Raw genomic sequence first — 27827 nt, 5'->3', positions numbered from 1 at the left:
GTTCAGCCCCCAGCTCAGCGCTGTGGGATCTCCTGGGGTGCAGCTCCAACCCCGTCTCCTGCTCCTTGTTCCACTCCTCCTCTCCCTCAAGGCTTGAGCAGGCGGGTGAAAAAATCCCCCTGGGTTGTGCCCTGGGGGTGGCTGAGCTGGGGTCACCGCAGGCTGGGATCCCTGCGGACCCCGGGGTGAGGGAGGCGGGACTGGCACGTCCCTGTCCCCCTGTCCCTGTCCCGCTGTCCTGTCCCGCTGTCCCTGTCCCGCTGTCCCCCGGTCCCTGCCTGCGGGGCTGCTGCCCTCTAGTGCCGGATCCCACCTGGACATCACCGAAACCGCGGAACCCTTTGGATGAGTAGGAACTTTAAACCCCACCCCATTCACCCCCTGCCATGGGCAGGGACACCTTCCACCAGCCCAGCGTGCTCCAGCCTGGCCTTGGACACTGCCATGGATCCACGGGCAGCCACAGCTTCTCTGGGAATCCATTCCAGATCTCCACACCCTCACAGGGAACAATCCCTTCCCGATATCCCACCCAGGCCTGCCCTGTGGCAGTGGGAAGTTCCCTCCACGTTCTGTTCACCTCCTCCCGAAGGATCCTCATATCAATAAATAGCAATGAAGTTTTTCGTCAAAGCCAAAAATGCTGCCGTTTCCCCCAAAATAACTAACGCTCTTCAAAAAAAAAAATTCCCCTCCTTTAAAATGTTTTGAAATACAACTGATTCCCAGAGCCTGAAACACGCAGGGATGGAGAAAGAAACAAGGATTGCCAACAATTATTTCTAATAAGCTAAAAACCAAGTGGGGTCAGCTCCAACTTCCCAGCACATTCCTGCTCATTCCCACCAATGTCCGGAGCTCCAAGAACGAGACACAAAGCAAACAAAGGATTTGAAGCATATAAAAATAACTAATATTTTATAACAAGAAAACCCCAAGCAGTTTACAAAAAAAGGAGAGACAACAAACCAGGAACTTTGGTGCTGGGATCAGAGCGTGCTGATCTACTGAAAATCCAGAGGAAAAGGAGTTACACGCACTCATGTAGGGAGTGAGAAGTGGAAATCCTGCAGGGTGCTGTGCCCGGGGACAGCAGTGCCTCAGGCAGGGACTGTGGGGTTGCTGCTGCTGCGATTTCCCAGCTCTGCACAGCAGAACCATGGAAAGGTGGCTCCCAAAGCTGCTGTGCTTAATGAAAACCAGGCTTTTTCCTGTATCCCAAGGATTCCCACATCCTCCCCAGCCCAGCCTGTCGCTGATCCATTACATCAAGGAGCCACACAGGTCCCAGCACACGGACATTCCAAAAAGCCAAAGTTTCTGTGCCTTTCCCATGAGTTCTGGCCGTGAGGGTGGGTGAAAGGCCAGCCAGGGGCACGTGTGTTAAGCTTTAGGTGGTACAGCAGGAGCTGAGTGTAGAAACCCTTCAGTCAGCACTCTGGAAATGGAGATGTCTGTAATGGAGAGTTTGGGAACCTTGTGTGATTTCAAAAATGAATAAAGGATAAGCTGTGGCCGCTCTGGATCCCTGGAAGGTTTGTAGCACCCTGGGATAGTGGGGGTGTCCCTGCCCATGGCAGGGGTGCAGTGAGAGGGCTTTGAGGCCCCTTCCAGCCCAAACCATTCCCTGAGCTGTATGAGCCTGCTCCCAGCCCTCACCTCTCCAGCACCACAGAGCAGGACACAACTGGAACTCGTGTTAGGCTGCAGGGAAAACATTTTCCTCCTCAGCCAGCACAGATCACCTCCCACATGAGCCCTGTGTTCTCTTCCCTGATTTTGCTGTGATCAAATCCCTGGCAGTGTCCAGAATCCTCAGCTGAGGTTTAGAGACAAACACAGAGGTTTAGAGACAAACACAGATGTACCCAGCAAAGCAAACCCCCTCTGAACCTGCTTTTCCTCCCTTTTCAGAGGGAGGTGCACAGGTTACCCACCCTGGAGTGCTCAGATCTTGGGATACAGCAACGGGCAGGGAAGGGGGGGGTTCACAAGGCAGGGAAGGGCTCGGGGCTGTCCAGCACTTCCAGCCAGGCTCACAAGGGGATCAGAGCTGGAAATTGGTTTCTCTGGGAAGAAAGCAGGACTGGAAGGGTGTGCTGGGGTCAGGGTGATGGTCACTCTGATACCCTGGGATAAACCCTGACACCATGACCTGATCTGAAGGATCTGAAGAGCTTTCCCTGTGCTCCATGGAGCTGCTTGCTGGGAAGCCAGAGCACTTCCAAAGCTCTGTCTCCATGAGCTCACATCCCCAGGGAAGCTGCAGATACCTTGTTGCTTTTAGAGAGCGTTTATTGAGCGTGCAGGATCCATTCCAACCCCCCCATCCCAGGGGTGCAACTTCCACAGGGGCTCCCCACCACAGTATCCTGCTCGCAGGCTGTGTGGCAGCATGCACAGGGAAAAGAGGGAGTACAGCATGCATGGAAAGGGGGGAATTCCCCCAAAACAGGAGTGTAGCCATTTTAAAATGTAACATGGGATATCACAGAGTTCCAAGTGTGACTGAAGGAATTGTCTCTTTGGTGGAGCTTGGTAACAGAGAAAACCCCAGACAAACAACAAATATCCCTATTCCATCCTCAAATCCAGATCTCAAGGCTGGAGCTGACTGACACCATCCCAAAGGGTGCTGGGGACTGTGCTGGAGGCTGACAGGACTCACCCTGAGGCACAGATCTGTGCTGTGCTGCCCCTGCCGTCCCCAGGACAGAGATAAGGACATGTGGGACAGGGGCAAAGCTGTGTCCCAGCGTGGATTGAGGCCATTTGGAGTCAGATACACCCAGCAGGGCTGTGTTGCTGCTCTTCCCCCTGCCCAGACCAGCTCCCAGCACATGGAGAAGCTCTGACTGCAAACACAGAGCCGACCTGGGCACTCGGCACTCCAGGGATGTCACTGGGAGCAGCACAGTGTCCCTGCTCTGCTTTGTCACTGTCATTAAACATGGAGTAAAACTCTCTAAAAAGGCCAATTCCATGTGACTGGAATGCCCCACAGACCTTCCCACACACCCCCACGTCCAGCCAGTGTATTCCAGTCACATCCTTTGCAACAAACCTGCGCTGTAATCCCACATGGATTTCCAATCTTACAGATGCCCATCCCCACGCTGTCCCCACAGGCCACCTCAGTGGGGGCTGTGACACAAACCATGGGCTCAGTGACCCCCCAAACCACGGGCTCGGTGGCCCAGGGAATGCCCTGAATCCATAGGTCCAACACAGATCGTGCCCGGAGTCAGGCTGAGTCCAGGAGTCCCAGGAGAGCACCCACTGCGCCGAAGTAACCCTGGGGAGCAGAGGGGAACACCCAGTGAAAATCCACAGGCACAACCTGGCACAGGAACAGCAATGCCCACAGAACCAGGGCATGGCTGGGCCTGGAAAGGACCTTAAGGACACCCAGTGCCACCCCCTGCCATGGGCAGGACACCTTCCACTGTCCCAGGTTGCTCCAAGCCCTGTCCAGCCTGGCCTTGGACACTGCCAGGGATCCAGGGGCAGCCACAGCTTCTCTGGGAATCCATTCCAGAGCCTCAGCACCCTCAAAGGAAGAATTCCTTCCCAATATCCCATCTAACCCTGCCCTCTGGCAGTGGGAAGCCATTCCCCCTTGTCCCATCACTCCAGACCCTTTTCCCAAGTCCCTCTCCAGCTCTGCTGAGGCTCCTTGAGGCCCTGGAAAGCCTCCCTGGAGCCCTCCCTTCTCCAGGCTATTACACACACTGTGTAATTTTAACAACACATAAAGGAGAAAGGAAAGCTATAACTACAGGGAGGTACATTATATAACAGAAAATAAAATAGAGCTGTGGCTGTAGCAGCAAAGCCCTGAGCACCTCCTGCACTGTGTGCACCCAACAGCTCCACGTGGCTGTTTCCGGAGAGCCCCAAGGATTTGCATTTTGCCATGAGACAAATTTTAAACAGGAATTTTACCTCATGTTCCAAGAAAAGTGCTTTTAACTGTCCCTTTGACCAGTAGTCCAGGGCGTAGGCCAGGAGCCTCATGGAGATGGTGTTGATCCGAAGGAAGTTGCCCACGAACACCACACGGTTGATGTTCTGCAAGTGTTGAGGGGAAAAAAAGAAGGAATATTAAGACTACATTCTGTTTTTTGTTTGCAATGATGAAAATTCCATGTGGAGAAAGGTGTGGAGCCCCAGGAGCAGCTGAGGGAGCTGGAAAGGGGCTCAGCCTGGAGAAAAGGGGGATCAGGGGGGACCTTGTGGCTCTGCACAGCTCCTGACAGGAGGGGACAGCCGGGGGGATTGGGCTCTGCTCCCAGGGAACAGGGACAGGAGGAGAGGGAACAGCCTGAGGCTGGGCCAGAGGAGGTTTAGATTGCATATTTGGGAAAATTCCTTCATGGAAAGGATTGTCCAGCCCTGGCACAGCTGCCCAGGGTGAGTCCCCATCCCTGGAGGGATTTAGAAGCCGTGTGGATGTGGCACTTGGGGACATGGGTCGGGGTGGCCTTGGCAGTGCTGGGGGAATGCTTGGCCTGGGTGACCTTAAAGGACTTCTCCAGCTCTGAAATTCTGTGAATTAAGTTCCTGCTGCAAGTGTCTGGCAGAATGTGCAGAACACAAATCCATCAAAAGGCAGGCCCAGGCTATTTTAAGCCACCCTCTTCCTCAGACTCTCCCAGACCAAACTACAGCCTTTGTAACTGGGGAATTTGGATACAATAGCTGATTTTCCTACAAAATCCTCACACTGCCTGGGAACACTGATCATCAAGTGCCACCTCCCCCCCTCCTCCCAGCTCTGGCCTTTGATTCATCATGAAATAGCTGAGTGACTCTACTGTTAAACTGGGAAAAAAACTAATTAGGAGCCCATAACCAACACAATTTTTAAAGAAAGAAAAAGACCAACCAAATAGTGATTATTTTGGATTTAAATCAGACCTCCAGCCTTACTTTTCCATCCCAAAATAGTTCTGATCCAAGCCCTGAAGCTTCCTTGTTCTCCAGCATGAAAATAATTGAGTTCCTCCTCTTTCTGAGGAATCAGGATTAAGTCTTACCTGCTCCTGCAGTCATATCCTTCTATGGATTTTCCTTCCCTCCCCACACTGATTTACACTTCCCCTGAATTATTCAGGATCCTCTTTTCGTTCAGCTGAGCTCCAGGACAAGGAATTAGCAGATATATTATGAGCAAGGCTTTTCAGGACATGTCTTGCCTCATTTTGGCTGCAATGAAGACAGAGCCAGAGGAGTGAGGAGGATGCTGGATCCCGTGGAAGCAGGCTCAGGATGGAGTGCAGAGCATGTCTCTGCTCTTTCATAGCCCTGTACAATGCTGCTTGACATGAATGCAACAAGGCAGCACTGTAAAGAAGCTGAAAGCACAAAGATGCAGCAACTGCCGTGGCAGTGGTGGGGCTTGGCCAAGAAATCCAGAGCAACTCGTAAAAACAACCCAGGAGAAGATTTCCAGCCTCTACACCCCCTGTCCCTCCTTTCCTCCTCTCCCACCGGCTCCCAGAGCTGTTCCCAAAGAGAGGCACATTCCTCAAGCACACAGGTGATGTTCCAGGCAGGGAGAAAGGGAAGAGATCCTCAAAATACCTCGTTAAGGGCACACATCCGTGCTATGGAGCCAATGTTGTTGGTGATGGTGATTAAAGTGGCCCTGGCCAGGTCCTCTTTGCTGACAGATTCCCTCTTCTCCTTGCTCATCATGTTCCCAAAGCTGTAAAGACAATTTTGGGGGTTAAAGGTCCCATCAGAATTCCAGGAGAAAATGGGAACTGCTAATTTAAGCAAAGTGATTCATCTTGAAGGACTGATTTCTAACTTTCAAAAGCACTGCTCTCCATAACTCAGATCTCTCAGAAACGGTTGCTCTCCTAAGGCACCTAAATCCAGTTTCTCACATTTGTAGGATCGCCAGGGGAAACAAAACAAAAATGAGCCCAGGGAGGGCCTTACCTGGATGCCACAGCCCAGCCTGGCAGCCCGAAGCGCTCGTAGTCTCCTCCGTAGATGTCCCTCACCAGTTTGTCCACCTTGGTGCTGTCCCCGTGGGATGCCATCTCCAGGGCCTCCTCAAACGTGGAGCAGCCCGTCAGAAGGCAGCAGAGGCCAAAGAAGGTTCCCCCTCCAAGGCTGCAAGTGAAGCAAAATGAAAAGGAAAGCTTGGATTGTTCAGCTCTGCATCCCCGTTAGCTCAGGTCCTGAGGTTATCCAGGATATCCCAGGTCCTGAGCCCTTTTTTTCAGGGATAACCATCCTGGAAAGGTGCATTCTCCTTAAAGTCTGCTCCTCTCACGTCACCTACAGCCTGTAAGGAATCCTTCACAGCCTTCTGCACAGGCCATGCTGTGAAATGAGACCTTGATTCTTTTATGTTACACTGTCCACTCTCATCCCAGCATCCAGAGATGTTAATCTTAAAATAAATGTTAGTCCTGAGGGATACTCGAGTGTCAGGGCAGAGATATCCAAAAGTCAGGGGGAAACCCTGTCTTGTTCATTTTACAGCCACTAACAATGTCTAGTAAGAGTGAGAACCGTGCTGAGAGAATTTTAAATTATTATTATTATTACTACTATAACCTTTGAGGGAATCCAGGAAAGCTTAAAGCCACAGAACTCTATGGTTTTGCCAGGGCATAAAAGCCACATCTTCAAGATGGGCAGCATCTGGGGAATTACTGCTATGCCATTATCCCTTCCACCAAAACCTGGCAACTTTTGGAAGGCAGGATGAAAATCTCGACCTCTTGGAACAAAGCTAAGAGTTGTTAACAATCCCAAACTACATGACCTCATCAAATAAATAAATGAAGATCTTAAATTCCTGCAGCAGAGCAACTGAAAAAGCAGCTTTTGATGGAGACTGGCTGCAGTAAAGACACCAAATCCAGATCCCCTGTTCTAGGAGGGATCTTTGTTGGCAGGGAGTAACTGCAGCAAGAGCAGGAGCTTGGTCATTCCCCTCAACCCTTTTGTGGCAGCTTGTCCCTGAAAATGCCATTTACAAAGCAGGAATGTTCTCCAGAGCCTAAAATCCAAGCCCCTTCACCCCCCAGCACTCACCTGGTGCCTGTTACCCGTTTATAGTTGTCTTTGGAATAGACAGCCAGGATGCTGACCCCTGAGCCAATGTTCACCAGGAGCAGGGGGTAGGGATTCTCCAGGTTGAACGGGAGCTTCTGGCACCTCTCAGCATCCGTGGGGTTCTCGAAGTAGTAACACTCGGAGTGGCCATTGAAGCCCACGGAGTCGATGTACAGCACGCCCCTAACGAGGCAATCCAGCTCATCCAGCTTACAGAGCTCCAGGTCACCCATCTGGGGGAAGGAAAAAAGAGAAATGTTGAAGGAGCAGCCGGGGATTTGAAGCGTTTATGCTCAGGGCTGGAAAAATGCATTCGATGCCAGCTCAATCCAGCTCTGTCCGTGCTCCCTGCAGAGGCTGAGGGGGATGGATCACAGGAGGGCACAGGGACTCACTGCAGCCCTCAGGTGTGGAACAGGGAAAACAATCTGGATCCACAGAGAGGATTCCAACCCCCTCCACAGGCCTGATTTAGGCCCTGATGTGAAAAGCCACAAAGAGGGACTTGCAGTGTTTGACCAAAAGATCCCACAAAACCCATCTAAAGGAACATCAGAAATCAGCAAGGAAGTTGTAACATCCTTTTCCCCTCACGTCACTGCCTTGACCACGCAAAATTGGGTATTGGGAAAAATTTAACACAGAGGGTTGTGTTTCCCAGGATTGTGGCAGAATCCCCATCCCTGGAGGGATTTAAAAGCCATGTGCATGTGGCACTTGGGGACATGGGTCAGTGGTGGCCATGGCAGAGCTGGGGGAATGGTTAGATTTGATAATCTCAGAGGGCTTTTCACCCTTAATGTTTCTTTAAAAGCCTCTTTATTTGCATTTTTCCAAGCCCTGACTAAACACATATTTATCACACATTTTTCACCATGAACATTTATCACCATTTTTCACCATCCCACTGAGAATGAAGCCACATGAAGATGTCCAACCCCAACCAGAACTTCCTGACAGTTCCATTCACAATCTGCCTGAACCTCAACCAGCTCATTCACACAGGTGTTAGAAATGAAACCAGGTGAGCAAAGGAAGAAAATAAAGCAGGAAAAAGACAGCAATGAGTTAAAAAAAAAATCAAAGAGACTCAGATTAGCACAAGAAGAGATTAAAAGTAGAGAGAAAGATTTGTAAGAAAGATCATTAGTGAATAATTTTAGAGTTACGTTCAGGGCAGGAAGTGTTTTAATTTGGAGACTCCACACGCCAAGTTTAACTAGAGTTAGGGACAGCGTCAAAACCAAGATTTAGAGAAGTTTTAGAGGAAAGTTTGCTAGTTTTAAAGCTTTCAAAGAAACGTCACTACCAGATCCTAATGGTATAGAAGCCAAAAATGCCTACTGTGCGAAAGTCCTGCTCAAATTTGTACGCTCCACCTCCCGTGGCACATAAGGTAGTATGGAGGCTCGAGAAGTGCTTTTCGCTTCCCATTTGGATAAAAGCAGGCATGTCATGAGTAGGAAAGCGTATAAAGTGCAGATTGCCTTTACGTCCACACAGGGTAAGGTCCTTGAGCTCAAGGTGCACATCCCGAATGCCTGTGGAGCCATAGGCTACGTTGGATGTCAGGTATTTGCGGATGCTTTTGAGGTTTTCCACTTCTTCCTCTTCCTCTTCGGCCGTGATGTCCTTGGGTTCAAAATAAACCAGTTTTACCAAGGTGCCTCCGATGTCCAAGCCAAACCAGGGAAAGACTGGAGAGAGAAAACAGAGAATGAGACAGGGTATGGCACAGCCATAGCACAAGCACCTTTCTACTGGAAGGAGGAGTTCCAACCACCCATGGGAGGAGGTTGGAACTTGATGGGTTTAAAAGTCCCTTCCTACCCAAACCATCCTGTGATTCTATGAAAAGAGTTTTCATTGAATGAATTAATGCAGTTCTCTAAGGGCTCATGTGGTCTCTCCATTTTCAGGAATGCTGTCTTTGACAAGACACTCCTCCAACATGAGCACAGCCCCTATTCAGAGAGCCCTCATGGTCAGAAGCTCCTCCAACACTGACATCCCTCCTCACAGGTCTGACAGCTTCCACTGCCCTGCCAGATCCTGCTGAAGGTTTAATCCCCAGCTATTCCTTTTCCCAAGTTCTGAACCAGAGCCAGGGCCGCGGATAACACCAAGTGCTTTTACATCAAAGGGATGTACAAGCGTTCCCTAATTACAACACGGAGCTGAGGTAGACAAGTAATCTAAGATGCCGCAGGGAGACAAAAACAAATGTCTAATTGGATTATTTTATTAGTCAAATTCCCCCATGGTACAAAATATGCATCAGTGTCAGGCCCAGCAACATTTACAGCTGTGTTAGATAATGAGCTTCTTGGAAAAGATCAAGAGAAACCCCCTGATCTGATGGAATCTGCGATTAGAGCTGGGAACTGGAACAGATTAATATCACTATTAATGAGCTAAAGGAGAGGCTGGAGCTAACGAGATGCACAGGCTCCAGAGCAAAGGGAAAAATGTAGCCAGATGTTAGGGCTTATAGGAGCAGGATCCAATCATTAAGGTAGATTCCAGAAGGAAAAAAGGAATTTTTAGAAAATAAACCTGAATAATGGAATCACAAATGTTGGAAAAGACCTCCACATTCCCCATCATTCCCCCAGCACTGCCAAGGCCACTGCTAACCCCTGTCTCCAAGTGCCACATCTGCACGGCTTTTAAATCCCTCCAGGGATGGGGACTCCAGCACTGCCATGGGCAGCCTGTTCCAGTGCTTGACCACACTTTTGGGGAAGGAATTTTCCCAATATCCAATTTAAACCTCCCCTGGCCCAGCCTGAGGCCGTTCCCTCTCCTCCTGTCCCTGTCCCCTGGGAGCAGAGCCCGACCCCCCCGGCTGTCCCCTCCTGTCAGGAGCTGTGCAGAGCCACAAGGTCCCCCCTGATCCCCCTTTTCTCCAGGCTGAGCCCCTTCCCAGCTCCCTCAGCCTCTCCTGGGGCTCCAGACCCTTCCCCAGCTCTGTTCCCTTCCCTGGACACGCTCCAGCGTAGATGTTACCAATGTTCCTTTGGAAAACAGGATTTCGGGTTTTTAGTAAAATTCCTTATCTGCAAACAGATAAGGGTGGAACATGGAGAAGCCCTCATTCCACTCCCTTTGGAGCAAGAATCCCTTGTGTCAGGCTCTTCAGGGAACAATCTTTGCACAGGCAGCAGCCTGACAAGTTGGAGGACACATTCTCTCCTAGGCAGATTTTTCTGGTGGCTGTACAGGCCCTTCCAGAGCGTTCCAGCTCCCAGGAGCTGCTGGCACCAGCAGCTCCCCACAGTATTTTTAATCCACCAAGTTATTTTTATGTATTTCCAGAGAGGACACCCCCAACCATCACCAAAGGAAATCGTGAAAGATGCAAGCTCTATTTTCAGAGACACATCCAAATCCCAATCCCTCTCCACTTCAGAGAGTTCTTTCAAACAAGAACAGACACAAAAATAACTTTTCATGAATGAAAGGGAAAGGAATCTGAAAGGCAGCCCAACAGAGGCAGGGAGCAGGAGCAGTCCAAGGACTTTTACACAGAGAGATAGTGGTAAAACAAAGGGGAAAGGTTTAAAACTAAAAGGAGATATTTATATATCAGGAAGAAATCCTTCCCTGTGAGGGTGGTGAGCCCTGGCTCAGGCTGCCCAGAGCTGTGGCTGCCCCTGGATCCCAGGAAGTGTCCAGGGCCAGGTTGGATGGGGCTTGGGGCACCCTGGGAAGTATCTCTGTGTCCAAGGCAGGGGCACTGGAAGCAGATGGTCTTCAAGGTCCCTTTGCACCCAAATCATTCCACAATTCTATGATTTCTTGTATGTATTCGTTCCTGTCAGAACACGGCATTTGATTCCTGCATTCTGAAGTCCACTGGGTTTTCTTTAAAGCATCCCCACCATTGCACTTAGACAACAAACCTCCCCCAAACTCCCTGTGCCAGGCTACACAGGGGTAAAAATGGGGACAGAGCAGAGGCTGGGGACTCAGAGATGGCCTCACTGATGTGCAGCAGGAAAGACAAACATCCAAAACCACGGTGCTCTGAAGCCACGTGCCTGAAAATGCCACAGGGGCTGCTCCATCACAGGCTAACAGGCTCCCACTTCCCAGCACTCAGCTGGCAGCACATGCACAGCTTCAGTAAAATAACATATTTGTTTTAAAGTTGGTACTGAAGCTTACAAACTCCTACACTCAGTGACACAAACCTTCCAGATTTCAGGGCAAACACCAACTGGGTCCATCAGTTTAGGCAGCTTTACTGGTCACAAAAAAAAAAACAGGGGCAGCTCCTTGGAAATTTCATCCCAAACCCAGTACCATCATGACCTTTGATTTTTTATTATACATAAATTTCTTTTTTATTTGGGCAGAACATGAAGCATGGAGTTAAACCACACCAGTTATGCACTATCTGCCTCACCAGGAACAGGGAAACAGGAATGATGCCAGCAGAGCTGGGAGGAACTGCAGCCAGGCTGGGCTCAGGGGTCACTATCTCCATTCAGCACTGGCCCTAAAAAGAAAACCCAACCCCCTGAGGTGGGACACAACCTCAGAGCTGGCTCACACCTCCCTGTGGCACCAGCTGGAAAGGCTGTGCACAGAGCAGCTGGTGCTCTCCATCTGCCAGCAGCTCAGCTGTACCTTCCCTAAGTCACCAGGGACAAATTCGAAAAGACAGACTATTAAGGTAATTAACTTACCCCAAAAGATGGTTAATTATGGATCCCTCATTATATACATCCCAGCCACAGGTTAAGAATCCAAGGAAGAAGTGTGTGAGCTCAAAATTAAATACTTCTTTCCCAGGCTGTGGAGGATTCCCTACGCAGTAACACCTGTTGGAGAACTCAATCCATTACAGGGACAAAACTCCCCTACAAACCCTTTTTTGTAGGAAAGAGGAATGGCACACAAAGAAGAGGAGGAAATTATTCCAAGGACATGAAGAACTGGGGTTTTTTTCCTGACATTTACAGGAAGTCATCCAACAGGAACATGCAGGGCAGCGACAGCTCTTCCATATCTGAGAACTAGAAAAATCCAAGGGAGGGAGGAGGAAGCTCTCCTGGATCAACGCCACCACCATCTGCCACCAAGATTTCTCCTGAAACACTGATTTATTTTTTTTTTTCCCAGCAGATGAAAGCCATGCAGAGATCTCTCCCTTTTAAGCCTCTGAAGCAATTTTTCCAAGAGAGCTGCTGCAGATCTGGAGGAGCAGCAGGAGAACTGCAGGCATCCAGGAGCCCTCTGGGCATCCCTGGGGCTGATTCTGCTCGCTCAGAAGGTTCTGCCGGAATAACCAGACACCAGCACCAAGGGCCAGGGCAGGAAATGCAAAGGCTGCCTCTCATCACCTCCTCCCTGCTGCTACTTGGAATTCTCTGAGACGAAAGAGCCTCACACATCTCCTTTCCAAGCACTCAGCAGCCACAGAACGATGGGAAGGATGGCAAATCCCAAGGCTGGCATGGGAAGCACATCACTGTATGGACCACGGGGCTCTCCTCCTGCCCAGCACCTTCTGGGAAGTGTTTAGTTATTCCTTGGGTGTTTGGGCATTTCCAAGAAAGGCAGAAAATCCTCTGCTCTCAGCTCCAAACCTCCTGCAATCTGTCTCCTTAAAGAAACTCTGTTGCTTTTTGAGAGGACGATTGCCATGAATCCCATTCTCAGAGCTGGGCAGAGCAGCGGTGCTGCCCCATTCCTGGAGTGTCCAAGGCCAGGCTGGAGCAGCCTGAACTAATGGAAAGTGTCCCTGCCCAAGGTCCCTCCCAACCCAAACCATTGGCCTGACAAACTTTTGCCTTCCTTGAGCAATTTTAAAAGCAGCTCTCTCTGTGTATTTCATGTAAACAGCTCTTTGTCTTAAAAACAAACCTTCTTCTCAGGGGCAGATCTCTGGATATGCAGCAACAAACAAAAGACTGGTCTGCCAACAAAGTTAAGGGCTCACAACTCTGATTAAATAATCCCAGATTATTTAGGGATAAATAAAAACTTCGTGTGCCCACAGCAAGAGCTGCCACCCTCCCTTCAAATCCCTTTTGCAGTCAGACTGTAAGATCTTCAGGGCAATAAAAAGAAATTGCCTTTATCTGATATGTAAATTACTTCATAAAATTGGACACTGTGTAAATAAAAAAGCCCTCAACAGATTTATTCTGGAAGCTGCAGAACTGTCAAGATGAAAGAGGTGACATAATTAAAGATCTCCATGGTGGATTTTCAGCACAAAACAAGCAACTCGAGTTGTACTTCAGAGTGATCCTTAACTTCTGAGCCAATTATATCAGGAGCTAAAAAGATTAGTCTGATGATTTAGTTCAGTGTGTGACAGCACCTCTAGGCTTACTCTGAAATATTCAGTATTATATTTTTATAGTGTTACACCATGCTGGAAATTTTACAGCTGAGAAAAAAATACAATTCATTAGCATTTAATATAAAGTGACACAAAGTCTACATCTCCTCCCATCCCTAAAAACAGGCTCTCATAGGAATTCATATTTCATACACTGTTCCAAACCAGAAAAAGATACTTAAACATCAAAGGTTAAATTTTGTACTACTTAAGAGGTGACAAAACAGCATTTTATTTTTACCTTTTCTTGGATACTTTGTAAATTGAAAATTTCAAGTCATATGTCCATTACATCTTTGTATGATTCTGATAAAATATGCTAAAACTTTTAGAAAAGGTATTGGTTGAAAGAATGTTTTTTTTCTCAGGGAACAAACAAAGAAGCTACAGAAGGAGCAGCACATTTTGCTAACCAGGGAAATAACCTAAACTCAGCTCTGCTGAATACCCAAAGATCTCAGGAGGAGCAGGGAGCGATGGAGCAAGGGGAAAAGGGGGAAAGCTGATGAAATGAAACACTGATCTCTTTCTCTTACAAAAAAAAGATTCATTAAAAAAACATTCCCCTGCTCATTTTGACCATCATCAGGTTTCTGCCTGGCACCTCACCCTGCCCACAGCCATAGTTCCCTCATGAACCATGATGGGAATATCCTCTTTACTCATCCGGGGTCTTCCCAGCCCAATTTTTAAGCGTGGATTTCAATAATGGCACTGATAATTCAGTACTAGAAGGGAATTCTCCTGTATTGTTCCAGCAACTGATAAAGTGTTTGTGTATGAATAATCCTGAATAATCCTGTCAGACTCCCCTTCCCAACGTAACACTCCAAAGCTTCAACAAATCTCACTTCATGTTTTCAGGGACACTTCTCAGTCCCTTCTGAGAGCAACAGTATCCTTGACTTCTCCCTCTTCTGCCATGGGCACATGGAAATTCCCAGCACCTGCAGCAAAGCCCCTCAATACACCAGGAAACGTTTCACAGAATCATTCAGGCTGGAAAAGACCTCCAAGATCGATTCCAGCTGTTAACACAGCACTGTCATCTTCACCCCTAATCCATGTCCCTAAGCACCACTTCCACATGATTTTCAAACAGGGAATTTAAATTTCCAGGGAATTTAAAAGCCCAAAGTGCACGAAGACACAGAGCTGGCATACTGAGTGCACTGTTTATTTCAGCTCTACCCCAAATCCAGTCCTCTCCCCTGCTCTCTGCAGTGAAACAGCCCTGGGTGTACATGAAAGGCTCAGAGGGGCCAGGAGGAAGGAGGATCACGAGTCTGCTGAAATCCTTTCATTCCTGGGGAGCAGGGCTCATCTGCCAGGGCATCTGCCAGCACAGCCAGGCAAGACAAGGCTCAAGGTCACCCAGCTCGCTTGCCACATGCCAGAAGCAGACAAGTGGGAGCTAAAGAAGGACATTTTTCATCCCACACCCATTAGGGTTTTCCTTCCATTTCAGCTTGAGTCTTCCTTAAGGTGAGATGGAGCGTTTTAAGTCCAAAACATGACTGATTACGAAACCAGGCATTGTACCTGCTAAGGGACACACTTGCTCCAGCACACTTCTCTTTCACTTTATCACAAGAATAATTTCCCCAAGTCAGACTACACTGTAACCCTGAATCCCACCACGCTGACTTTCCAGACTCGATCCAAACCCTTTCTTGGAAGCTGCCAGAACACCTCTTTTCCTTAAAGTATCCCGTGCCACTCTCAGCACCCACCTTTAATCCACATTTTCCAGAGATGACACAGAAACAGCCCTGAGCAAGGCAGAGGAGAATCATCACCTAATGCAGAGCTCCAAGTCCTCCCTCATTTCCATACCACAGATCTCCTTCATGTCCCTGCAGCCTTTTAAAAGGTCTCTAATTAAAAGCCTCATGGACCTCTATTCCTATTTTTCACACTAAGGGCAGAAGAGAAGCTGCCTTTTTCACCAGCAACCACAAAAAAAGAGCAGGAACACTCTTAAAACTTCCCATAAATATGGTGTCTCGGCACTGCCAGTCACAGCCAAGATGCAGCAGAATCCTGATCCCCGTTTTCCGCCTAGACTCTTTGCTCACGTCTTTTTAATAGCTGTGCAGGTATCAAGGAATTATACCAAGGCTGTTTCATTTTCAGGGCTCATTTTCAGAGCAATTCTTTTCCAGGAGGAAGGACTCCAGCAGAAGTCAAGGAATAATCTCTCAGTTATTCCTCAAATATGGCTGAAGTCAGGGACAGCCACGGCACCTGCACAGCAGCTCCTGCTGCTCCCAAAATGAAGGCTGCCATCCATTTTGCTGTTTCCAGTAGGACATTTACAAACGTGGTTCTAGGGATTTTTTTTTTCCTTAGAAAGCCTAGTTTGATCTGTGTCCAGCTCCTACCAAACCTGTTGGGTTCTTCCTTCCCAAAATTTAAACTATTTCCTTTGCTCTCCATTACTTTGCTTTCACCATTACCAGTCCAGCCCCACAGCCTTAAACCCTGGTCCCTCCATCTGTCCTGCTGTGCCCTGTTCCTCACCCTCTGGGTGAGGGGAGGGTGGTCACTGGGTCCCCTCCCTTCCTTCCCATCCAAGGTCCCCAGTTTGAGAACCTCAGCATCTGCCACAGCCCCATGCCATTTCCTACCCCACCGGGCAGGAGTTGCCTCACCCTAAACCTCCTACAGCTCTTGGAGTTCACCTTGTCCCATCCTTCAGCCCAACCTGCCGAGCCCGCATCACTGTCCCACCATGTCCCCACCGTGCTGTCCCCAAACTAGCCGTGCTGTGCCCATGCCACCACCCCACAGTGCTGTTCCCAAGTTGGCCGTGCTGCACAATTATCACCCCATCGTGTCCCTCAGTGCTGTCCCCAGACCGGCCACGCAGGACATGTCACACTGCCCTGTGTCCCCACTGTGTTCCAGACTGGCCATGCTGTGCCCATGTCACCACCCAGCTGTGTTGTCCCCAGACTGTGTACACCACGCTGTACAGATCCTCACCCCGCCGAGCTGTCCCCACACTGCCCATGCCGTGTCCATCTCAGGGGTCCCCGCGCTGTCCCAGTGTCCCCTCCCCGCTGCTCCCTCACGTCGCCCCCGGCCCCACCTCCCCAGACCACGCCCCCACAGCCCCGCCCACCGCAGCCCCGCCCACCGCGCTCATTACCATAAGCCCCGCCCCCTCCCCAGCCCATCCTCTGAGCCCCGCCGCTCCTCTCCCCCCCACCCTCGCTGCCGTTCCCGCTCCCCCGCACTCACGCGGGCGGTTCTTGCGGACCGAGTCCCGCCGCTGCCAGCTCACGGACCCGCCGCGTTCGCGGGGCTGCGGACCGGTCGCGCTGTCCACGCCCGCCGCGCCACCGCTGCTCCGCCGCCGCGGCTGGGAGGGCCCGGCGTCCGCACCGCCGGTCCGCCGCCGCGGCTTCTTCTCGTCCTCCGCGCCATCGCCACAGCTGCGCGACGGCTCCATCGGCAGCGCGGCCCGGCCCCATGGGCCGCCCGGCCCCGCTCCGGCCCCGCTCAGCCGCCACCGCCGCAGCCACCGCCCCCGGCGCGCCTGCGCCGCACGGCCCCGCGGGGCGGGACACCCAGTGAGTCGGCCGCCAATCCGCGCCCCCCGCGGCGCGGAGCGACAGGAGGAAGCGCCAATGGGAGGCCGGCATTGCGCGGCAGCAGGGAGCCGGACCCGCCCCCTGCTCTCGGCCGCGTAGAGTGACAAGCGCGGCTGCCCAATCGGAAGCGTGCACCTGGGTGAGGCGGGTCGATATGCGGCAGCTCTGGCCTATGGGCTTCCTCTGGGCCGAGATTGACAAAACAACCGCCCAATGACTGAGAGAGCTGTCCGGGTGGGGCGGGAGAAGGCGCGGTGATTGACGGCTGGGTAACTATGGCAACGCGGGGGCCGAAGGGAAGAACCGCAGTAGGCTCGGCGGGGCTGGGCCGCGCGGAGGGGCTAATTTAAATATGATTTGCATATACAGATAACGATGCTTATAGACGAGGGGCGGGTCTGCATCCACCATGGCGGGCCTGAACGGACCTTAAAGCCCATCTCATTCCACTCCCTGCCATGGGCAGGGACACCTCCCACTAGCCCAGGTTGCTCCAAGCCCTGTCCAAGCTGGCCTTGGACACTTCCAGGGATGCAGGGGCAGCCACAGCTGCTCTGGGCACCCTGTCCCAGGGCCTGCCCACTCTCACAAGGAAGAATTTCCTCCTAAGATCTTAGAATCCTCAGCTCTCCTTTACATCCCAACATAATTCTAGTTGGATACATCCCTGTTCCTTAAACCGTCATCCCGCGTTTATCAACAAGCGCAGCAGGAAACCTCCAGGTGGCAGAAAAAAATGAGGCAACCATTGAAGAGAGGTGTCAGCAACAACCAACGGCATGGAAATTCAAAAGGAAAACACAGATTCCCAGACTACAGGACGCCATAACAGCTCCCGTTGTAACGTTGTAACGTGATGGAGATTCCCGTGTGGAATGTTAATTGTCTGACACACCGAGAGCACAGCAAGCATGGAAGTGCAGCCCGGTGACCCAGGGTGCTCCTCACCTGCCCCGGGGTAATCCCAGCTCACCACAATCCTCAGGCATTATTTCGATACCTGAAGGATCAGCGACCCACATGCCACAAAGGTGTGATCATTTCCGTGAAAATTTGCTAAATTCTGGTTGCTGCAGTGAAAATTGGACAAAAGGATCGGTCAAATTCAGCTGGTGTATTTTAATATCCTGTTGGGTGAGCGGAGGAAGTGGATAAATGGGGTCAGCAGTGACAAGAGATAAAGAATGAGCTCTCGGAACACAAATAATCTCCTTCAGAGCAGCGCTGCTTTCATTTGGGTAAAAAAGGAACTCGCTGAGCTGCCCAAAGCTCTGGAGTATTTTCAACCCCTGTTTGGCACATCTGGGCTGTAACAGCTGGAGCTGGGAAAGCAGAAAGCAAGGGAAGCCTGCGGGGTGTGTCAGCTGCTGGGACAGAGCAGAGCCCTTGGGAGCATGGAGAGGGCACAGGAAAGGGCTGTTCCCTCCCAAAAGCTTCCTGTGTGTCCCCAAAAGGCACACGGGGGGCTGAGCGGTGGTTTGGGGATGTTGGTGCCTCTGTTCTGCAGGTCAGAGCTGTTCAGGGCACAGTAAGAGAAACCTGGGGAGCGGCCACCTCCACAGCTGAACCCAGAGTGGCTAAGGTGGCCCAGCATGGAAAAGGTTCCCCTTTTCTGGGCAGGATCCCAGGATAGAATTCAACCAGAAACCCTGGATAATGAACCAAGCAGCATCCTGGCCTTGGTGGTAGGATGTCCTGTGCACTGTGTCCACCTGGTTATATCCAGTCCAAATGGTCCTTCCAGCCACAGCTCCTTGTGGCTCTGTTTCACCCTTCACGTTTGCAACACTTTGCAGATGCTTGGTGCATTTCTCCTCCCAGAACTCGTCCAGTTCCTCTTTGATGGCAACTCCTGACTTGTGCAGCTCAGCTGTTTGCTGCCTCGGGAACCACCTTCCCTGTTTTCATCCTGGGCATCCCACCCCAAACAGGAAGACCTGCCATGGTGGGCATCCTCTGGACCAGGTCCTGTGCTTGCTCCAAAATGAGGTCTGGAAGCTGTCCCTGAACCCTGTCACCTCCCCCTGGCACCGATGGCCTCAGTCTCTCAGTGTCACTGCCAACAGAGCATTCCCTGCAGCCACAGCATCATCAGCTTCCCGCTCTCCTTCTCACAAATCACCACAAGTCAAGTGTGAAGCATCAAACCAATTTATTATAGTTAGTAAAAGGCCTTTTAGCCTGTTAGTAAAAGATGTGCAGGGACACAGCTCCCTGCTGCACCACCTCCTGCTAATGAGGCTTTAAAGTGCTACGTAACAACTGTGAAAATCCCGGCAGTTCACAGCAGCAGTCTGAACATGTGCTCCCCTCAGTCTGAGGCGGTGACAAACCAGCTGTTCCACAAGACAAATCTGACATGAAAAGGCAAAGCGTACAAGCTGTTGCTTAAATGTATGGAAAAACATGCGAAGAATTTCACAGGCAAGTAAAGCATCAGAGAAGAGGGCCTTGGTATGGATGTGGCTGGTTTGGGATCTCGTGGATCTCCCCTGAATTACACAAAGTAGGAGAAGGCAAGTCCCTTCCTGTCCCTCCTGTTAGGGAGTGATAACTGTTTTATCTTTTATGGGAAGAGCAGCCCCCACATTCCCTCTCCTAGCAGAGGGGTTTGAAGTGTGTTTAAAGGACTGTCCCTTCCTCCTTCAGCACCGGGCACTGAGCAAGGAATGAACACCTCTTCCAGAAAGCAGCCCTGACACACCAAAATCAACACCTCCCTCTTGCATATATTGGTTGTCTTTAGTTTTATGGAGGCACTTCTTGGATTTTTGGGCAGAAGGGAAGTATTGGGAGGGAGGAGCAGCCATTCAGGGCTGATGGACCTTTCCCACCACAGGCCAAGCTCCGGGCACCATGACTGCACTTTGCAGCCAGGCCGCAGGGGGCTGAGCGCCCTGCTGCTCCCTGCCAGCAGGAAGAGCGGATTTGGGGAAGCTGTGCTGATGGCAGGAACTCAGGATCAGTAAGTTACCGGCCACAGGGGGGTGAGGGAAGTGATTCTGCTCCTCTGCTCTGCTCAGGTGAGACCCCACCGGCAGTGCTGTGTCCAGCTCTGCAGCCCCAACATAATAAAATGTGGAGCTGCTGGGCTGAGTCCAGAGGAGGCCACAGAGAAACTGTGAGGGCTGCAGACCCTCTGCTCCGGAGCCAGGCTGGGAGAGCTGGGAGTGTTCAGCCTGGAGAAGCCTCAAGAGACCTTCCAGCAGCCTCCAGTACCTAAATGGGCTCCAAGAGAGCTGGAGAGGGACTTTGGACAAAGAGTGACAGCACAAAGGAGAATGGCTTCCCACTGTCAGAGGGCAGGGACAGATGGGACACTGGGAAGGAATTCTTCCCTGCGAGGTGGTGAAACACTGACACAGGTTGTCCAGAGAAGCTGTGGCTGCCCTATCCCAGGAAGAGTTCAAGGCAAGTTGAACGGGGCTTGCAGCAATGTGGAGCAATGTAACTACTTCAAGCTGTTGCTTCTTCATTGCTTCACTTTCTGTATTTTAGAATCACAGAACGGTTTGGGTTGGAAGGGCCATTAACGAGCACCTCACCCCAGCCCTGTGCCATGGGCAGGGACACCTTCCACACAACCAGTTTGTTCCAAGCCCTTCAGACACTGCAAGGTGCTACAAGGTCTCCCCACAGCCCAGAGCATCTCAGACTCTGGTATGGCCTCCCTGCAGTGCGTGGTTGATCCTGTGTGTGTCCCAGCCTGGGCAGAGGGTTCCTATACCTTTATCCCACAGCAACAGGTATCAGGAAGGGCAAGAACTCCATCCACCCTTCCAACCAAGCTCCAAAAATCCAGCCCCAAAATCAAAGACACCCAACAACCTTTTGTGGGACCAAGTCTGCTTAAAGCTGGCATTGCCTGAAACATTCCTCTTAAATCAGAAACGCCTTTCCTTGCCTGGAGGGGGTGAAAGGAGGCTGATCCTTGACAACACTGATCAGATGCAGCTCTTTCCTGACCCTCCTCTTTATCCCCAGGGTCAGTACTACAAGAAGCAATCCCAGAAGGAGCAGCAGAGCCAGAGACACCAAGTAAGGCAAACTGAACATGAGACGTCCGGTGGAGGCTGCTGCACCCACCCTTGGGCACATTTTCAAGCCCACATGAGCAGAGCCAAGAAAATCAGCTCCACTGTTACAGGATATCTGCACAACTGCTCCTGGCTGCACTGCACAGAGGGACCTGGAGGTCACCCTGTGGATCACCAGTACGTGTTTCCCTGAGGCCTCCTGCGACAAAACAAGGAAGACATGGAGAATCGCCATGACTGCTTCCTTTTGGACTCAATGGAACATTTTGGAGCGAGATCCTCTCCTCCAGGGGTGTGAGAAGGCTACAGGAGATGGTTGGGAAATGGGAGGGAACAGACCCAAACCCGACAGCATCGTCTACCAAGGCCTCTTTCAGCAGAACCTTCCAGAAAAAGATTTAACAACACCCCTAGTGCCCCCCGCTACTCTTCAGGCTTCAAATGCATTGGCCAAAATCCTGCTGCTGCTGCTATTTCCGCAGCCGGGTGTAGACGGCGAACGCCAGGGCGGAAATGACGCCGAGAGCCGGCAGGATGTACAGCAGGGAAGGGCCACCTCTGTCCGCCTGGTGGACAGCGGCCACGGGTGACCTGGTGGCAGCAGCGTGGCCATTGCCAGACTTGGAATCCGTGGAGCTTCCACCAGCACTGACTCCGTCGCTGCCGGCTCCAAGCTGGACGCTGGGGGCATGATCCACACGCACCTCGTGGGTGCCCACGGAGGGGCTGTCCCAGCGTGGGGCAGGACAGGAGTCTCTGCTTGCTCCAGGTGCCTCCTTTTCTCTGGGGTCTGCAGGAACCGAGGAGACTCTGGGGAACGCTCCTCCTGAGCTCAGGCTATCCCTGCTCATCAGGATTGGGTCGCTGCTGAGGCCAAGGCTACTGGAGGTGGTGGAACGGGGGTTGTTGGGCTCCCGAGAGCTGGGGGATCTGCCGGCCACCTCTGGGCTGCCCCGAGGCATGGACTCGAGGACGCCCGGCTTGCTGAGCTCCTCCTCCTTCTCCTCCTCACTGCGAGGTGCCCAGATGCTCGTGGCAGAGCTCCCCTGGGAAGCTGATCTCCCAGCCACGCCTGCAGAGCCTCCCACCACAGCTGTGCCCAGGACAGGGTTTGCCGAGGCCGGGAGCACCTTTAGGAGACAAGGAGAGGGGCTGGGTGTCAAGGGAAGCACCCAATAGCCTGGTCTTGGGCACACAGATCACACATAAACCCCCTTCAACACAGGCCCCACATCTGCCTGGGTCACAGGTAGCAGGGAGGTGAAGAAGGGAGCCAAGGAGGGAGGCAGGCAGTGAGGAGAGCAGTGGAAAACAGCACCTGGAAGCCAGGAGACTGAGAGGCAAGGTAAGGAGGAGAAATAAGGAGTCAAAACCCAACAGTTTGGCTCCCTTCTCCCGTGCTCCATCACACAGCGTGTGGATGGCAACGTAAATACCACGATGGAGGAAAAAAAAATTCCCTGAATAAACTCATCACCAGCTCACAGTGTGACACTGCAACAGAAAATCTCCTGACCAGGGAGAGTGCACGAAGACATGAACAAAATGCAAGTGGCAAGACGAAAGGTCACCTACTTTCTCCTTGGTTGGCACAGAGGGGGTGCTGCTGGCTGTACTCCCGACGGGCAGCTTCTTCTCTTGTGAAAATGACTTCACAGCAGTGTCACGGGGTGTCACAGGGGGAGCACCCAGGGGAGTTTTTTCCATCAAGGCACCTGTCAAGGAGAAAAAGCACACTGTGTTAACCAGCGGGGCTAAAAGGCAAGATTTGCTCTTCCTCAAAGAAGCTGTGACAGGACAGTCCCCAGGCTGAGCGGGTGGCACAGGGAGCAGGACCCAGTGCCCTGGCTCTGCTGTGGCACCCGAGCTTTCACTGCAGCTGCAGGTAACTCATGCAGGGTGGGCTGCAGGGCTGGGGAGCACCAAGGGAAACAGAGGATTTTAAGGCTCCTGAAACTCCACGTCTTCCCAGGCAGGAGGTGCTGACCCCACAGGGCAGGGGGGAAAGGGCTGCGAGGGATGGGTGTCTCTTTCCCCACCCCTGACCCTGAGGACAGGGCTTTATCCTGATTCTATGATACCCACCGGTGAGGGATGTAGGAGATGCTAAAATTCTCCCACATGCACAATGCAAACATCTCTGCAAGCTAGGGGAAGGAGAAAAGTTTCACACCCCAAAGCTGCTCCACTGACAAAACAAAATTAAAATGCAGATGGACAAGATGATCGTTGTGTGTTCCTTCCAAACCAAATATTCCATTCCATTCCATTCCATTCCATTCCATTCCATTCCATTCCATTCCATTCCATTCCATTCCATTCCATTCCATTCCATTCCCCCAGCACTGCTAAGGCTACCATTAACCCATGTCCCCAGGTGCCACATCCAAAAGGTTTCTAAATGCCTCCAGGGATGGTAATGACCATCACTGGTCTGGACAGCTTTTTCCAGTACTTGACAACCTCTTCCAAAAAGAATTTTTCCTTACAATTCAATCTAAACCTCCGATGACACAATTTTCGTCTCATCCTGTTGCTTGTTACCTGGGAGCAGAGCCCAGTCCCCACCTTGCTCCACCCTCCTGTCAGGGAGTTGTAGAGAGCAAGAAGGTCTCCCCTGAGCTTCCTTTTCTCCAGACTAAGCTCTCTCAGCTTCCTGAGCTGCTCCTCATCAGACTTATGCTGTAGAGCCCTCCCAACTCCATTCCCTTCTCTGGACACGCTTCAGCATCCCAGTTTCTTTCTTGCAGTGAGGGGCTCTCAGCAGCACTCCTGCTCCCTAGTGGCTATGTGATTCTGCCAGGAGGGAAACCCACCTCCACTCCCCGGGTGCTCCTGCAGCATCTCGACTCGCTTCTTCTCCGCATCAAACTGCTGCTGGACGAGGAGGGGGCTGCGCACATCCACCAAGCTGCCCGTGGGCTCAGAGCTTGGCACAGGCTGCTTTTTTGGCTCTGAGTTTGGGGGCTGCTGTCCCCCACTATGAGAGGCCCCCTCCAGCCTCGGCGGTGACTCTGGGGAGATATCCGAGTTCTCTTCGGGCTCGTTCCTGGGCTGCCCGGGGCTGTGGGCGGCACCCGCGTCCCTGGATGGAGCAGACCTGCCCAGGGCCAGGCCCGGCGTGCCGCGGTGCAGGTGGTTGGCATTCCCGAAAAACCCGTTGTCCACACACACGGGCCGGCGGCTCAGCCAGTCCCGGCCCTGCTCTGGGGACACAGCTGATGGCACGGCCACCCCTGGCGTCCCTGCTGGCACCGGCACAACCCCCGCGGGCTGTGAGGGATTCCCCTCTCCGCTGTGCCCAGCGCTCACTCCGCCTTTGCTCCCGGGTGGAACTGGCCAGGGACTCTCTTGCTCTGGGAGTTTTTTGGGGAGCTGGAAGGAAACGAGTTGTGTTAAATCACTGGGATGAGGCGGTCTGGGACCATGGGGGTGTCCCAGACCCTGAGCAGTGACCCCCACAAGGTGGGTTATGAAGGGGATTTGGGGTCTCTCCTAGGGACCCACCCAGAAGCCTGGACTGGCAAAGCAGACCCAGCACTCCCCCCATGGAGGGAGACAGGAGAGGGAGCAGTTACAGGGCCATTTATAAGCTCCAAGTTAACAGATGCAGCAGAGATCAGCAGCAGGCAGCAGCTTGGGGTGGCCCTGAAGGAGCCTGCCCCTACCAAAAGCTCCCCATAGCCAATTAAAAGGGACCTTTTTGTGTCCCCATCCAACACGTGCCCTGCTCACCTCTTCCTGCACCGGCAGTCTGGCCTCCAGGTCCGTGCTCGTGGTGGTGGCAGCAGTGGGCAGGACAGGTGGATGGTCACCAGCGGGCAGGTCTCGGCGTGGCTGCCCAGCCAGCGGGGCAGGATTTGGCCCCCGGGGTGGTGTCTGGGCACTGGCAGAGGAGGCTGAGGGATGGGCATCGCTGGGAAGGGAGGGGGCAGCAGCAGGAGCTGAGGAACCTGGAAGAGACAAGCAGATCATTGTGGGAAGAACTAAGGAGTGGAGGATAAGTGTGGGGCTGAGGCAGCCCTGTGTGTGTCCCTGCTGTCCCCACATCAGCCAAGCCCACAGCATCCCTTTGTTTATCTCTCCTCAGGTGAGAACTCCAGCCCCACCACCAACCCAAGCACCTTCAAACATGGACCCGTCATCCTCAGACATGTCACCACAGTGAAGGACATCCCTGGGACAGACACAGACACCTCCTGTCCCTGGAGGCAGGGACAGAGACTAATTCATGTTCCCACCTCCAGCACCCCATGGGGCACACCCAGGGAGGATGAGGCTACATACGAGGTCGAGGTTGCCACGTGTTATAGACTTCCTGCAGCTCATCCGCCAAGTGCCCCGCGTTGTTCTGGTGCAGCGCCTGGATGAGATCCTGCACCCAGCCCTGCCGGCACCTCAGGTGCTGATAAAACCTAAAGACAGCTGCCTGGTTGCCCCGTGTCTCCTCCCGGGCAAGGAGCTCTTCCTAGGAAAAACACACACGGCATCTAAGAGAGGGTCTGGCTTAGAGATAAGACAGGCCTATGTTGCCATTGGGGAAGGAGCCTGGTAGAGCTCAGCAAAACAGGAAATTACTCTGTCAGAATCGACCAGGCAGGTCAGGGAATTGGCCAACGACGCCACTCGGATAGTCCCGAACTTCTTGAGGTTTCTCGTAATGTGGGTGTACACTTTGTCTTCAGCCAAACCCATCCTGACTCCGCGCCTGCAGAGACACAGAGACTGAGGGTGAGCAGAGGCTGCTGGTGAAGCTCGGGCTGTCTCCAGAACCTCGGGCTGTTCCCTAGGCACCCCTGCCCTGGCACAGACACTGCGATAAAGATGGGAAATCCCAGGTGGAAAACGCGCACAAAGAAGATGTTTGGGTTAAAGTTCAACGCTCAGCTTCACTTCCACAAACCTCGCTTTTTTCTACCATCGCCTACTCCGTGTTTATTCCCACGCTACTTGTTTGGATTCTGCCGGCGGGCTGGGGGCCGGCCTGGTGGCAGGGTCACGACAGCCGGCAGGGAAGAACAGGCGACAGGGCCAAAGCAAGCACCAGAGGCCATGGCTGGAATCCCGCATAAGCAACGCAAAAACCAAAGGGGAAGGCATAGGGCTCCTTCCCACAGCGAATGGCGGCCCGCAGGCCGCGACGTGGCTCTGCGCGCCCTCACGGCGGGGGCCCCCCCGCCCTCAGCGCGACCTTCAGCCCTCGGGGGAGCTCCGGGAGGTTCTCCGCTCGCAGATCCCCCTGGCAAAGCGGCCGGGGGTGGCGGCCGGGGCTGTGGCGGCCGCGGGGGTCGGTGCGGCCCCGCTGCCCCGGCCCCGCTGCCCTCACGGCCCCTCAGGGCCCCTCACCTGCGCCCGCCGCCGCCGCGCGCCCGGCACCGCTCTCGCCCCGCCCCCTCGTGTCGTAACCGCCGCTGATTGGCTGTGAGGCACGCCCGTCACGGTGATTGGCATGTAGCGATTGCCAGGGGGTGTGTCCGGTTCCGGGTCTCCCGGGACAGCGGGGACAGGGACACGGAGATCCCGGAGCGCGTCCCGTGGTGAGAGGGACAGGAGCGTGTGTCCCGCCAGGAGACACTGCCGGAGCGGGCCTGCTCAGGCTGGAGAAGGGCATCTCTTCTGTCCATATAAATATCTCCAAGGAGAGGGTCACAGGATGGTACCAGACTCTTCCGAGTGGTGCCCAGCGACAGGAATGGCCATAAGCTAAAACACAAGAAGTTTCACCTCAGCATGAGGAAGAATTTATTTATACTGAGGGTGGCAGAGCACTGGAACAGCTGGCCAGGGAGGCCGTGGAGTCTCTCCCCCTCTGGAGACATTCCAAATCCACCTGGACACATTCCTGTGTCACCTGCTCCAGGTGACACTGCCTTGACAGGGGGTTGGACTGGATGATTCCAGAGGTCCCTTTGAACCTCAGTATCCTGTGATTCTGGGAGCTGGACCTGTTCATCCTCGAGAACAGCATCTGAGAAGGGACCTCATTAATGTGTATAAATATCTGAGGGCTTACCAAGAGGATGGACTGGGCTCTGGCAGTGGGACAAGAGGCAAAAGACAGAAACTGATGGAAGTTCCACCTTGATATGAGGAACATGCTCTTTCATGTGAGCACTGGCACAGTTTGTCCAGAAAAGCTGTGGCTGCCTCATCCCTGGAAGTGTCCAAGGCCACAGGGGATGGGGCTTGGAGCAACCTGGGACAGTGGAAAGTTGTCCCTGCCCATGGCAGGGGGTGGAACGATGTGGTCTTTAAGGTCCCTTCCAGCCTAAACCATTCTGTGATTATAATTAATTGAAGCCAGCTTTTCTCATTCAAAATTATGAAAAAGGATCATATTTCTGGGTTGTTTCTAATTAAGAAGAGATATTTGCAACGATCAAAACTTACCTCATGGAGGAAAAAAAAGGCACTCAGTTGCACCCAGTAATTTCTGTTCACAGAATCAATCAAAGAATCATACAATGATAGAATCATACAATCACAGAATGTTAAATGTTTGGAAGGGACTTTAAAGACCATCCCAAGCCGCCCTACCATGGGCAGGGACAACCTCCATTACACCTGGTTGCTCAAGGCCTTATCCAACTTGCCTTTGAAAACTTCCAGCGTTGGGACATCCACAACTTCCCGGGACAACCTGTTCCTGTTCTCACCATCGTCACAGCAAAAAAATTCCTCCTAATGTCCTACATAAATTCCCCCTCTTTCAACTTTTACACGTCACTCCTTTTCCTGCTGCCCGTTCCCAAG

The 27827-nt window shown here is 52.4% G+C and overlaps 2 protein-coding genes across 5 annotated transcripts; both read right to left on the bottom strand.

The window, feature by feature from the left end:
• Positions 1 to 890: 890 nt before the first annotated feature.
• Positions 891 to 17157, bottom strand: PANK2 (pantothenate kinase 2). Of its 3 annotated transcripts, none has more exons than XM_063401376.1 (7): positions 16685 to 17157; positions 8425 to 8777; positions 7060 to 7313; positions 5950 to 6126; positions 5587 to 5710; positions 3946 to 4071; positions 891 to 3295 (listed from the first exon to the last, which is right to left on the bottom strand). In XM_063401376.1, exons 1-7 carry the CDS (start codon positions 16893 to 16895, stop codon positions 3245 to 3247), a joined length of 1296 nt encoding a protein of 431 aa, XP_063257446.1. In that variant the 5' UTR covers positions 16896 to 17157; the 3' UTR covers positions 891 to 3244. The 3 variants fall into 3 exon arrangements, with proteins under 3 accessions (XP_063257446.1, XP_063257445.1, XP_063257447.1); XM_063401375.1 differs by lacking the exon at positions 16685 to 17157 and adding an exon at positions 16427 to 16521; XM_063401377.1 differs by lacking the exon at positions 16685 to 17157 and having other exon boundaries at positions 8568 to 8707.
• Positions 17158 to 19172: 2015 nt separating this feature from the next.
• MAVS (mitochondrial antiviral signaling protein) lies at positions 19173 to 26477 on the bottom strand. 2 transcript variants are annotated; one of them, XM_063401373.1, is made up of 7 exons: positions 26421 to 26477; positions 25653 to 25782; positions 25362 to 25542; positions 24810 to 25027; positions 23891 to 24449; positions 22650 to 22789; positions 19173 to 22204 (listed from the first exon to the last, which is right to left on the bottom strand). In XM_063401373.1, the coding sequence occupies exons 2-7, from the start codon at positions 25767 to 25769 to the stop codon at positions 21545 to 21547; spliced, it is 1875 nt and encodes a 624-aa protein (XP_063257443.1). In that variant the 5' UTR covers positions 25770 to 25782; positions 26421 to 26477; the 3' UTR covers positions 19173 to 21544. The 2 variants fall into 2 exon arrangements, with proteins under 2 accessions (XP_063257443.1, XP_063257442.1); XM_063401372.1 differs by lacking the exon at positions 26421 to 26477 and adding an exon at positions 25978 to 26411.
• Between the last annotated feature and the right edge of the window lie 1350 nt (positions 26478 to 27827).

The sequence above is a fragment of the Prinia subflava genome, chromosome 7 (assembly GCF_021018805.1).
Source record: "Prinia subflava isolate CZ2003 ecotype Zambia chromosome 7, Cam_Psub_1.2, whole genome shotgun sequence".
NCBI lineage: Eukaryota > Metazoa > Chordata > Aves > Passeriformes > Cisticolidae > Prinia > Prinia subflava.
Note: the sequence above shows the minus strand (reverse complement) of the source record. Positions and strands in the feature narration are given on the sequence as shown.